At 34.1% G+C, this 14841-nt stretch overlaps 1 protein-coding gene across 1 annotated transcript; it reads left to right on the plus strand.

Moving 5' to 3' along the window:
* Nucleotides 1-3486: 3486 nt before the first annotated feature.
* LOC108475651 (uncharacterized) lies at nt 3487-4359 on the plus strand. The gene has a single exon (XM_017777639.1). It carries the CDS (start codon nt 3487-3489, stop codon nt 4357-4359), a length of 873 nt encoding a protein of 290 aa, XP_017633128.1.
* The last annotated feature ends 10482 nt before the right edge of the window (nt 4360-14841 follow it).

Below are 14841 nucleotides of genomic sequence, written 5' to 3' on the forward strand. Positions count from 1 at the left end.
GCGGGGCTACGATGGAGCCCCAAAGGTCCAATCGTCAGATATCAAAAGAGGAGAGAGTAAAGAGAACTCTCTCAATTTTTTTTTAATACTAGGTATAGAATGAAATTTTCAAGAAAATTTTGGCTTTTATAAAGGATTGAAACAACAACGTTTTAGGCTTTAATTCCAATGACCAAAACGACGCCGTTTAGGCTATGACCCGAATTCCGACCCGATACCCATGAGAATCCGCGTGTTTTTATTTAAAGGGATATTTGCGTGATTAGTCCCTCCCTTTCGCACTGTCATTTGATTAGGCCCTATTTATATTTTCTTTGTTTTTTAATGTTTCCCTAAAATTTGAACACCATTTCATCTTAGTCCTGAATAAAATGCTGCGTTTTGGAGGATCAGAATATTTCCTTTTTGGTCCTCCCATTTGATTCGCGCATTACTATGTTGTCTCTCATTTTGCTTTTATTCAATTTTTCTCCCTCTAAAGTTTGTTTACTTTTCAATTTCAATCCTTAATCTGTTGAATTGTGTTTTTTTAATTTGTCATTTTATTTTATGATTCATCTTTAAAGTTTTATGGGTTATTTATTTTAAATTATATATATTATTTGTATTAAACGATTTTAAATTGTTTAGATATATTATTTTAAATTATTTCATACATTATATATTTTAAATTGTTTTATATATTGTTTTTTTAAAACTTGTTTCATGTATTATCCATTTTAAATTGTTTTATCATTTGCTTTAATTTTTTTCTCATATATTATCAATTTCAAATTTTATATATATATTATCTATTTTATATATCATTTATTTTTAAGATGTTTTGTGTATAACTTGTTTTAAATTCCTTCTTATATAATATTTATTTTAAACTCATTTATATATTATTATTTTATATATATTACTTATTTTCATTTTATTTTTTCATATATTATTTATTTCAAACTTACACATATTACCTATTTTAAATTTATATATATATATCATTTATTTTTAAATTGTTTCGTATATTGTTGACTTCAAATTTCTTTTTCCTTATTATTTGTTTTAAATTCATCCATTATCGTTTAAAAATTTGTTTTACATTTTATTTATATTAATTTGCTATGTAAATTTTTTAAAATTGTTATATTTTTTTAAATTCATTGGTCTTTGAATATTAATGTTAGTAAATAGTGTATGTTGTAAGATTATTGTCATTGTGTGTATTTTAATTTGTATATTCGTATTTTTATATCATTGTCATTCATTTGTATAATAGTGTACTCACATATTATTATTCCATGCTTGCAATTATGCTTTTATTTCTTGTTATTGCATCGTGATTACAATTTCAATTTTTGCCCAATACCGATTGTCTTTTATCCTTAAGTAAACCAAACAAATATATTTTGAGTCGGTTTTATAATCGCTTATTTGAAATCTTCTCAAAACAAGGTAATATTTTGTGTTTGGAAATTCAAGAAATCGTGCCCTAACGTGCTGGGTTTCGATTTTCCGTTGACCAAACAACCAAATATCCTTTTAAAATTTCAATGCATGAGTTTTAGAAATCATGAGATGATCTTGGTATCGAGGGTTTGAAATGTTATATCCAAACGTGCTGGATATGATATTTTATTCTTTCGGAACTAGAGAATCTCAATATCTAATTCGAGTTATCCAAACTTTTTTTTAAGGAATTGTATTTTAAAATCTTTTCAAATTTTCAACATTAGGACATTAATTAATCAAAAAGGTACCAATTTTGGACGTTACGAGGGTGCTAATCCTTCCTCGTGCGTAACCGACTCCCGAACTCAGTTTCTAGAATTTCGTAGACCAAAAGTATTGTTTTAATAAATCAAAATGCTTTATTAAAATGATCGATCACACCTAAACAAAAAGGATTAGTGGCGACTCCATTCTCGTTTTTTAAAGTCGGTCCTCGTTTTTCAAAAAAGAAAAAAAATGGTTTCGACAGCTTGGCGACTCTACTGGGGACAAATAAGAGAGTCAAGCCGTAAAATTGGTTATTTTCTGTCCTTTCGTCGAAAATTGAAAATTTGATTTGAAAATCATGATTCTTTTGTTGCATTTGTTTGTGATCCTTATGATTGCTGTGGTTTGAGTCTCGTAGAATACTCTTGCATTGTATTACATGACCGCTGTGGTTACACCTTTTAAGTAGGAGTGAGGAACTATGCCTTCGTGAGGTTTTCACCTTCGCATGGGCTAGTGGACTGCTTCAGGGATACATCCGTACCTATGTTTTCGTGAGATTTTCATCTCTGCATGGCCATAGAGAAATGTATTCCCCTGAATTGAACTCGATCTATATGAGCCTATAATGGGTAAGGATTGAGGAATCTGTTGGTTCGAGTACCCTTTTCTTTAAAACCAAACCATATATAGTGAGCTTTAGGAGCCCATCCTAGGTAAAACCACCAAACCCCTAGAGGTCACCCGAATAGGTGCTATATTTGTTGTTTATTTCTTCTGTACTGACGTGTTTTGTTTTGTTTATGATTGCATTGTATTGCATCATCATAGAAAAGAGGTGTTGATTCACGTTTAGTTGCTAAATAGAGAGCTTGTCATGGAAAATAGATTTCTTGGTAAAGCGGAATATAATACGACAGTCCGAATATGGTCCGAGTAAGCACAATAAGAGAAGTCTGATAGTCCGTGGAGGAATATACGACTATGCTTTGCTGCCTGAGGAGTCAAGCCGACAAGAATTATTCGGGAGCCACCAACTTTCTTAAAGAAGCTAACGAGCCTCACGGGGAGGAGTGAGCAATGGGTCGCAGCCCGAATCAAACAAAAAGAAGCTAGTAGAGCCATCCATTGAGAAGTTCACAAGATTTGATCTTAACATCCGGATATGAAGAAAGGGATCGATGTCTACGCCTGGAATATGAGGGCAATGCCGTATATGTTTCCGCTTTATGTAAAGAGATTTGTTATCTAGAAAAGTTGTTCTAATAGAATTGAATCAGAATCAACGTCTTTTTTTGCATTCATTTTATGCATCTGCATTGCATTTCATCATATGCATTGAATGTCACAAAAGGGCCCTAATTAGTTAAAAACTATTTCAGTTAATCTGGAAACCGATAAAAACCTACCAAGTACACATCGTTATGGTACACGAAGAAAAACTAAAGCGATGGATAAAAGACTGGAAAGGTTGGAACAAATACAGAAGGAGATGCAAGAACAGATGCAAACACAAATGCAGGAGTAATTGGCTAAAATCCAACGGGATATGAGGGACCAAATGCTGGAATCACAAAGGAATATGATGAACCAGTTAAAACAACTGCTGACCAGTAGGCCAGACAAAAGAAAGGGTCCTATAGTCAATATTGGGGATGACAATGAAGATCCTCTCTACCCCCTAGTTTCACCCCGAAAAACATTCAGACATAACCCGAGGTGTACACCCAAAGGCTATCTATTATAATCAGGCCCCAACAGTTTCAGGTCGGTGATTTGGCACTGATGAATTACCAAGCCGGTTCAGGCTCTAATCTGGGGAATAACCCAACTAATCCCGTTGTCTCTGATCTCAATGGTGTAGAAGAAACAGAAAAAATAAAGGTGGAACTCTCGAAACAATTGGAATACCTATGCAAGTCGTTAGAGGAAAAGTTCAAAGCAATGGAAAGTGTTGGCTATCACTGCGAAATCGATACTAAAGATTTGAGTTTGGTTTCAAACTTAATACTTCCTCTTAAGTTCAAAACTCCAGAGTTTGAGAAATACAACGGGACTAGCTGTCTCGAAGCTCACATCACCATGTTCTATAGACGAGTGGCAGGCTATGTCAATAATGACCAATTATTGATTCACTGTTTCCAAGAAATTCTGGTTGGGGTAGTATCTAAATGGTACAACCAATTGAGCCGTACCCAGATCAATTCATGGAAAGATCTACCACAAGGTTTCGTGAAGCAGTATAGTCACGCGACGGGCATGACTCCTGATAAAATCAACTTGCAGAACATGGAAAAGAAACCAAATGAGAGTTTCCAGCAATACGCCCAAAGGTGGAGGGAAGTTGTCATACAAGTCCAGCCACCTCTCCTAGAAAAAGAAACCACCATGCTATTCATCAATACCTTAAAGGCTCTATTGATCACTCATAAGTTGGGGAGCGCTACTAAAAGCTTGTCAGATATAGTGATGACCAGTGAAATGATTGAAAACACAATAAGAAGCGGGAAGATAGATGCGAGAGAAAGTGCCAAGAGGTCAACCTCAAAGAGAAATGAAAATGAAGTGAATAATATGAGCAAAGGGTATTACAAATCAGTTACTGTAGGCCAACCGAATATAGTAACCACCAACCATCGGTCTCTTCGAGACAAGTAGAAAAGTTACAGTCACACCTATACCCATGATGTATGGAGAGTTGTATCAGGAGCTATTTGATGCACACATGGAGTCCCCTTTCTATCTAGAACTGACGCAACCTCCTTTTCCCAAATGGTACGACGCAAATGCTCAGTACGAATACTATGCTGGAATCATTGGGCATTCAATCGAAAATTGCACCGCGTTCAAAAAGTAATTGAAAGATTTATTAAAATAGGGATTGTGAAGTTTGACGACCCATCCGTACCCAATGTAGCAGGAGTTCCATAATGAAGAGGGGAATGAAATCCAAGAATGCATTGAGTTCGGGGCTCTGGTACAAGATATGATGGACAATAAAGAAATTAAATTTTATGGAGATATCGAAGGCCCGGTGGAAATGTTGAGGAATTAAAACATTAACGACATATCCGAAGAGGGAACCGGGGAATAGACTTTTCTAATCTTCTGCCCTTACGTACTTTGGGTTGTTTTGAACAATGGGACTGTGGAAGAGATCTCTGTATTTTTAGAGCTAATCTAGAGTAATATTCAGAACACGCTTGTTGCTTTAAGCCTATAGGAAGTAAGAATCCTTTTGTGAAATAGGCTTGTGTTCAAAATCTTTATTTCAATAAGATGCATCTTTTTTAGCAAATATTCTTTTATTCTTTATATATTCTTTGGTTCTTTAGAATCTCTTTCAAATATGCTTTTATTCTTCATTCATGATCATGAGTGACGCTGTCACTGACTTAGAGTCTCTTTTTGGGTGAGATATGTGTTTTGAGGGGATCTTAGGACTTTAAAGATAACAGAGATTGTAACTTATCTCCTAATTTGTTAAAAATGGTAGAACGAGATGAAAAATAGATCCTACTCTACAAAGGGTCAGTTGACATTGCAAGCCTAGGAAAGAGGTGAAGATCGAAGCCTAGTTCACCACAAAGACAAAGTGAGACATCATTGAGTTATTCCCAATTGAAAGATTTTTTCGAATGATCGCATCAAAATATGCCTAGGCTACTAAGACGTGAGGATGCTATAGGGTGTTTGAAAAGTACATGATAATGGTTTTTCAATGGCCAAGTTAATCATGAGGTTCGGGTATTGCTAGTCCACCATGGAATGGGATTGCATCGATTATCCCATAAATGCCGAATTTAGGGAGAGAAGATTCATATGCTTCATTCATTTCGTCACAAATTTTCTCTGTGGGGCATGGATGTTATTGGGCCGATCTCGTCAAAAGCTTCTGACCGACATTGATTCATCTTTTTCGTCATCAATTACTTCACTAAGAGGGTGAAAGTGGCTTCATATGCCAATATTACAAGGTCGACAGTCATCAAACCTAAAAAAAAGGATCAGGTACCGACAAAGAATGCCAGAAAGAATCATATCTAATAATGCATAACTGCACAATGTCAAAAGTTTATAGTGCAGCAAAGGCAGCCAAAAAGAAAAACAAAAGTACAAAAAAATAAAAAAATAAAGAGAGAAAAAAGAATAAAAACAACAAAACAAAGGTCATAGTGAAAGACGACCGAGACTTGTAAAGATTGGCATAAAGAAGTTACCATTTATCCTCTATCGAACGTCAACCAGGACCTTCACCGGGGAAACACATTGCTAATTGGTTTATGGGATAGAAACGGTTTTGAAGACTAGATTCCTTTTCTCCAAGTATTGTCAGAGCTAAAGATGGATAAAGCAGAAAGGATACAATCCCGATATTATCAATTGAATTTGAAGAGAGGAGGTTGAAAGCTATCTGTCGTGGTCCCATGCACCAAAAATAAATGATGTGAGCTTACGATTAAAAGGTTCATCCTAGAGAATTCCACGATGGGAACTTGATATTGAAGAAGATCCTTCCCATACAAAAGGACTTCAGAGTGATGCCAAACTGGAAAGGACCTTATATAGTAAAGAAGGCCTATTCTGGAGGAGCTTTGATATTGATCGAGATGGATGGCAATGATTTGCCCAATCCGGTGAATTCAAATCTAGTCAATGAGTATTCTACCTAAAAGGGGAGAGGCCAAGGTGAAACCCGTAAAGGGTGCATTGAGACTAAAAAAAATCAAAAATAATAAATAATAAAAAATCAATCAAAAAAATAATCAAAAAAAGAGAAGAAGAAGAAGAAAAAAAAATGAGAGGCTAAGGAGAAAACCAGCAAAGGGCGCCTTGAGACCAAAGGAGATTTGAGTTGAAAACCCGAAAAGGGTGACTCAAATTTGGATCAAAGTGGGGCATGCAGTAGTCTTGTTATACCCGAATTAACAAGGAGGAGGTATGCTACATCTTGGGGCATCGATAAAGTACTCTAGATCTCCTAAACACATGTCGAGCTCAAAATGGTCATCAAGAAGTTCGTACAGAGAAGCTCAGGCTGCCATATTTGGGGCACCTAGTCTTCATCTTACCCATATTGAATTTACTATCCTTGATTACTTTATTCATTTCAAGATACGCTTTCAATAAAATTCCTTCTTATTGCATTTGCTATCTTTGATTAACTTATTTGTTTCGAGCTATGCTCCTAATTATTTTCTTCCTTGTTATGATCTTTTTCAAGCATTTTACATTGAAATAATAATTAATGGACTAATAAAACTTTTACAAAAGAAGTTATGCGTATTACTCTGGAGATTTCTAAATAGTACAAGAACCTAAAATAGGACTGTTGTTTAGAACTCACCAAACTTAAGGGTTGGAAATGTTTGAGAAAGAGGAGTATAAATTGTGACTATCTCTTCAGATTTTCTGTCAAAGATATCAGTTGAATGAGGAGACAAGATATCACGTCGGTGATACAACCTCGACAAATAACGAGTAACCTAAGCATTAAAATGGGATCACTTTTGAAAAAATGACATTCTACATTCCTGCATACACATCTGGTCATGTTACCCAGATCAAGTGATTGAAGAAGCCACAAGTTCCATATCCCTGAATTACAGTGGGATGGATTGAAGAAGATACAAATCATATACCTTTGAGCTGCAGTGGGATGGATTGAAGAAGATACAAATCCTATACCCTGAGCTGCAGTGGGATAGATTGAAGATGATATAAATCTTATACCTTTGAATTACAGTGGGATGGATGGAAAAAACCAAATTTTATCTCCCTGAAGTTGCAGTGGAGCAAACTAGCTTAGCAAATGTGATTGTTTCTTCAGGTTTTCTATCAAATATACCAGCTGAGTAATAAGGCAACGTAATACATCAGTGACAGAACTTTGATGAACAATGAGTAATGACAATCCAAATATTAAAAAGGGATAATTCTCGTGACATATTGCAAATATCATTCATACACATCTAGTTAGGAGCATTCGATTCATTCTGATCATAGCATCCTAATCGTTTGGCATAAGCATAGGCCCATCAAATAAATTTTACAGGTCTTGTTCCACAAAGAACGGCGTAACAGACTAGTGAAAGCACAAATCCTATACCTCTAAAATTGCAATAGGTTAGATTAAGTCATCATGGCGAATCTTATCTCCCTGAAGTTGCAGTGGAGCAGATTGAAGCCACAAGCCTTGTAGCGATGTAAAAATTTTCGCTTTCGGTCGCTAATTGTGGCGATTTTATTGAAAACTTGAAAACTGAAGTTTGATTTTAAAATAAAGAGGAGAGTCGCCACCGATCCTTTTTTATAGGTGTGATCGGACACCTAATAAATTTATTTTTTTTAACAAAAGGAAGGCCGAGTTTAGGTCTACATCAAAGTCCAGAGAAAAAGTAGGGTTCGGGAGTCGGTTACGCGCGAGGAAGGTATTAGCACCCTCGCGACGCCCAAAATTGGTATCTTATAAACACGTGTTGTCTTGATTTTCAAAAATACGAGTTCAATATAAGATTAAATCGTGATCCGATTGAAAAGATGAGAAATTTCAATTCTTTTGATTTTGAGAAGGACATATCGTTTTAACACGAGTCGATTAATTTTCACCCAACATAGTGATGACATCGATGGCTTAATGTTAAATCGGTACGTTGCCTTGATTATTGAAATTAATTAGAAAACAAGAATATGGTTTTCAAAGTAATGCAAAGCAAATTAATAAATAAAAATAAATAAAAGACAAATCTAGAGGTACATTGAAGCGAATATAAATGTGATAATAATATTATAAACAGTAAAGATATATATGATACTAGAATTAAATATGAAATGGAAATAATGAATGTAGATACATGATATTAAGAGTATGTATGTAAACTATATATAATGTTTGATAGTAAGAATATAACTAATAATGTTAAAATATATACATAATATATACATATATACATATGAAAAATGTGTGCACATGACGTATATGAAAAATATATACATAGTAATATAAAAAACAACTTAACATAAATATATGTATATAAAGAATAAATAATGTATAAAGAGTTTAAGATAAAAACATAGGAAATTCAAAAATAAGTGATCCATACAAAAGAAGTTTAAGAACAAACGTTCTATGAACTTAAAATAATAAACTATTCAAAATAATATATAAAAGGGTTTGAAATAAATAAATAAAAAGCAAATGTAAAGTGATTAACATATTATAATAATTCAAAATGACTTATGTAAAAGAGGGTTTAAAATAAATGATATGTAAGGTGATTTAAGATGAATAATGAAAATAAGTTTAAAATGAATATTATGTAGTGAGAAATTTAAAATAAGTAATATACAAACATTTTAAAAATAAATGGTATATAAAAATAGATAATGCATATAAAAATTTGAAATTGATAATACATATGGGAAAGAAATTAAAGTAAACAATAAAACAATTTAAAATGAATAATACATAAAACAAGTTTAAAATAAATAATGTATAAAGCATTTTAAAATCTATAATACACAAAGCAAATCAAAGAATGACATACGAATAATTTTAAAATAAATAATATATAAGTTAATTTTAAAATGATTAATAAGGAGTTTAAAATATATGATACGTAAAAGAACTAAAATAGACAATATAATTATATTTTATAATAATAACCGTTCAAGGGTAATATAAAGAGAGTCATTTGAAATATATAATATACAATAACTTAAAATATAAAATAATTTGAAATGTATATATAACAAAACAATTTTTGAAGCATTATAAGGATATAAAAGCTTGAAATAGACTATATGTATACATATATATAATGGGTAAGGAATAAAGAAATAAATAATACATATAAAATAGATTAAAGTGACATATATACATAAAGTAAGTTAAAATAAATAATAAGAATTTGAATAAATAGTACATTAAAATGAGTTAGAATAGATGTAAATAAACAACATATAAAACATTTGAAATAACATATAAATCAAACATTTAAAAAGGGTTAATAAATGAATTAAATAGATTTAGGACATGGCTAAAAATAAATTAAAATTCGGGGTATAAAAGTATAAATATTGGATAGTTAATTAGGGATCAAAACGAAAACCAAACAAGATCTGAGGGCCAAATTTTTAAAAAACAAAAGAAGATAGAAAATGGGGGTTAATTGAACGAGGTTGCGAGAGAGGAGGACTAAACGCATAAATTTCCCTTTTAGGGAAAGTGCACAGACCCCACTCCCCCCAAATCACGTCATTTGGAATGCTTTAAAACAAAAAAATTTCTCTCCTTTTCATTCTGTCGGTTCATCTTTTAGTTGACAAAAAAAATCACAAACTCCTTCTTCCCCCCATTTTCTCTATTCGGCTAAAGGAACTCTCAGCAGTCCATCGCGCCGCCGTTGGGACCAATGGCCAGCGTTGCGCGAAAAGGACTCTTTAGCCCCATTCCAGGTGAACCCGAAAGGCCGCGTTCCAAAAGAAGTTCATGAGCCTAGCCCTTTTAATCGAAAAGAAACGAAAGAAAGGATCCCCACCCCTTTTCAACCCCAACGACGGAGGAAAAATCTCCGACGGTGAAGCCACGGGTGTTTCCGGTGAGGCTTTCTTCTCTTCTTTTTTCTTTTTATTCGTTTTGTTTAATAGATTTGTAAAAGAAAATAAGAAATAATAATAATAAATATAAATGAAATAACAGAAACTAGAAAACAATAGAAAACGAAACAGGAGATTAATCTCAACCTTTTTGCTTGTATTTTGTTTTTGATTGCTTAACATGCGTAATACAATTTTTGTATATCGAAATCCCCCTTTACAATCAGTTTCATTTCGACTTTATAGCCGATTCCCATATTAAAATATTGGTTGTCTTATTCTCTGCTACTGCTTGTGCTTCTTGCTGCCATCTTTTCCTCTTTTCCAAATGTTTTCAGGTTATGGGAGTGTCAGGCGCATTGAAGAGAAGGACATGCGCGGGGTGTGGTGGCCGAGCGTTGAACGTGCTGCCCGAGCACGTGGGGAGCGGCGGCTGGAGGCTTGGGGCTAGGGTTGGTTGCTGAAAATTCTTAAGATTAGTGGGCTGTTATTTGGGCTCTTTTTTATTGTTTTGGGTTTTGTTATTGTTTTATTTGTCTGGGCCAAAAATTGACCATTACAAGCCTTATCCTTGAAGTTACAGCAAACAGACTAAAGATGGCAAATCTTATCTCCCTGAAGTTGTAGTGAAGAAGATTAAAGCCACCAGCCTTATCTCCCTGAAGTTCTAGCGGAGCAGACTGAATATAGCAAATCTTATTTCCCTGAAGTTACAGTGTAACAGATTAAAGCTACAAATTATGGAAAATCTTATCTCCCTGAAGTTGCAGTAGAGCAAATTGAATCCACTAAACCTTATCTCCCTGAAGTTGTAGTGGAGCAGACTGAAGATAGTAAATCTTGTTTCCCTAAAGTTGCAGTGGAACAGATTGAAGCTAAATAAATAGATCTTATCTCTCTGAAGTTGCAATAGAGCAGATCATAACAAACCTTATCACCATGAAGTTGCAATGGAGTAGGTTGAAATTACCAAATCTTATCTCCCTGAAGTTGTAGTGGAGCAGATTGAAGCCATTAAACCTTATCTCCCTGTTGTTGCAGTGGAACAGGTTGAAGTTAAAGTCTTATCTCCCTGAAGTTGTAGTGGAGCAAACTGAAGATAGCAAATCTTATTTCCCTGAAGTTGCAGTGGAACAGATTGAAGCTAAATAAATAGATCTTATCTCTCTGAAGTTGTAGTAGAGCAGACCATAGCAAACCTTATCTCCCTGAAGTTGCAATGGAGTAGGTTGAAATTACCAATTCTTACCTCCTTGAAGTTCTAGCGGAGTAGATTGAAGCTATAAATGTCTTCTCCCTGAAATTACATTGGAGCAGATCGAAGCGACAATCCTTATCTCTCTGAAGTTGCAGTAGAGCAAGATAAAAATACACAAACCTTATCTCCCTGAAGTTGCAGTGGGACAGGTTGGAATTACCAAGTCTCATCTCCTTGAAGTTGCAGTGGATTAGAACAAGGCTACTTGAAGAAGAAGAGCATCAAAGAATCGAGAACCTGCAAGACTAGACAGATTTGACCTATTTTAAAGTCTTTACTCCATTCTCGTTACACGACAATAAGCAAAGAGAGGCAGCTGTAATGGGCCAAATTCGCCCGGGCCCAACAGACCCAATAAACCAAACCAAATAAAGAATTAAAAGTCTAGTTTTACAGTCCATTAAATAAAGTCTAATACACCAAGCCCAATCTTAAACCCAAAATCCAAACACTAACCTAAAACAAAACAGACCCTAGCCCAAAAACATAAAAAAACAAAATAGAAACCCTAGCCTAATGCTTGCACCGCTCCACCACCAGCAGCCTCCACGTCCGCACACTCGTACCACCTCCGTACACACCACCTAGCGCCTCCGTACCTGCAAAAAGGGGGGGACAAGTACAATAGCACACGAAGAAAAGGGACAAAAATGTTGTATTTTCTCATTCGGCTATAAAGCCATCTTCTTTTTCAATTGTATAAAAAGAGGAACACACAAAAAAATTATACAGAAATCAAATACGAAAAAGAATCAATAAGTTTTCAAAACGGGCTAAGGTCTCATTTTATTCTTTTATTTTTCTTCTCTTTGAAACTGTTTAGATCCACATATCTCTTGTAACGCCCCCACACCCGAGAACGTCGCCGGAGTCAAGTATGAGGTGTTACTAAGCTTAGTTTAACATTTTTAGAACTTTGGATTATTTGTTTCTACATTCACAGCTTTTAAGCTACTTGCGCCACAGTCACAAGAAAAATCATATCTCGAGTTACGAAACTCAAAATTAAGATCCGTAAATTTTCCCTGAATCTAGACTCATATACCTATCTACTAATTTTTTTATAGAATTTTTGGTAAGGCCAATTAGTACAGTTTATTAGTTAAAGTTACCCCTATTTCAGGACTCGACTGGTCTGACCTCTGTTTACTACGAACCACATTTCTCTCTGTAAAAAATTAATATGACTATCAGGTTTGTTTATACTAAAACTAGACTCAATAAGGATTCTGAGGATATAAAATACACCACCTAATTATATCTTTACAATTTATGGTGAATTTCTAAATTAGGAACAGGGGATTCAGAAACTGCTATGACTCTATTTCACTAAAATTCAAATATCTTCTAACATATACTTCCTTTACTTGTTTCATTTGTTTCATGTGAAACTAGACATAATAAGATTCAATTTGATATGTAGTTCACCACCAAATTCAATTTCTATGATTTTTAGTAAATTTTCAAACTCGTGTTAGTGTTGCTGCAGTATTCTGCTTATAGTAAATTTCATCCTTTTTATGAGTTTTTATGCACTAAGTATCTTAATAGTTTTCCGTAACATCAAACATAATCTAAACTAACCATTTTCATAATTTATCATTATCAAGCATTTCCTCAACCATTTCACAACCATACCATAAGATCATTTACACAAAATGGGTATATTGCTATACATGCCATACTTAAATTTACAAGCCATTTACCAAAAGTCTTTTGGATAGTGTGGTGAGCCTTCGACCTATCCCGACTCTGAGTGGCTTGTCCAAAACTACAATGAGTAAGAAGGAGGAGTAAGCATAAATGCTTAGTAAGTTCATATGCAAATAATAAGTAACATAACAAGCAGTCATACCAATCAACATTAGCATGTATCACTAAAACACATATCACATTTTAATCATTTTCATCATCTTATTACCTTATCGTGGTTGTATCAATACTAAACCCGAGGGTTAAATACATACCTGTCCAAAATATCCATTTCACATCACTTACCAATACATCTCTTTACATCTCGAATATTCCTCCATTTGAGTAGAACTTTACCCGTTGAACACATCGGAATATAATTCGGATACATGGATAACTTGCACATAAGTGTCATATATGCAATCAAGCAATCATGTAACCCGCCCATAAGCGAACTCGGACTCAACTCAACGAGCTCGGGCGTTCGCATCCATAAGTGAACTCGAACTCAACTCAACGAGTTCGGATGCCTAGTTACATCTCTCGAACTCGGACTCAACTCAACGAGTTCGGACATTCGCATCCATAAGTGAACTCGGACTCAACTCAACGAGTTCGGATGCTCAACCATCCTAGTGACATGTCACTTGTATCCTAATCTATTCCTAAGGTTCAAACGGGATTTTTCTCCTACACTTATCCTTGCCGTCTTAGTAGAATGCCAAATCAATACTCAGTAACAATTATATTTAACAAGTAGTTCACATAATTTACATATTATTTGAAATTAACCACAAAGCATACATTTCATAATGAAATTCAGCATAACACATAATTAATATCAATAACTTAAAAATAAAAATTATGCTACATTATTTACACATGAACTTACCTTGGTACCAAAATACAAAGATTTTGCAATTTAGTCCACAATCTTTTCTTTTCCTCGATTGAGGTCGATTCCACGTCTTTCTTGATCTAAAATAACACATTTAGCTTATTTAATACTCACATTATCAAATTAATCCTTAACTCAAATTTTGGCAAAATTACAATTTTACCCCTAAACTTTTGCATATTTACATTTTTGCCCCTAGGCTCGGGATTAAACTTTATTCCTTATTCTTATGTTTTACAACATGCTGATCACTTTTCTCTTCTATGGCAACATCAAATTCTCACTCTAACATGTACTTGTGACTATTAGGTATTTTTACTGATTAAGCCCTTTACTCGTTTTTGCTTAAAATCGAGTAGTACAAGTTGTCTAACATAATTTAAAACCTCATATTCTATCATAAAACATCAAAATACACAAATTTCACCTATGGGTATTTTTCCAAATATAAACCCTAGGTTAAATTATTGCTAACATAAGCTTTATCGAGTTACCAGGATCTCAAAAACGTAAAGAACATTAAAAACGGGACTTGGAATCACTTACTATGGAGCTTGGAAGCTTGAAACAAACCCTAGCTATGGATAACCCTTGAAATTTCGGCCTAATGAAGAAGATGGACAAAATTGGCTTTTAATTTTGTTTTAATTCATTTTAATAACTAAATGACCAAAATACCCTTACTACTAAACTT

The sequence above is a fragment of the Gossypium arboreum genome, chromosome 7 (genome assembly GCF_025698485.1).
Source record: "Gossypium arboreum isolate Shixiya-1 chromosome 7, ASM2569848v2, whole genome shotgun sequence".
Classification (NCBI taxonomy): Eukaryota; Viridiplantae; Streptophyta; class Magnoliopsida; order Malvales; family Malvaceae; genus Gossypium; species Gossypium arboreum.

Coding starts and splice junctions, on each gene's coding strand:
- LOC108475651 (XM_017777639.1), top strand. CDS start 3,487: ATGAATTACCAAGCCGGTTCAGGCTCTAATCTGGGGAATAACCCAACT.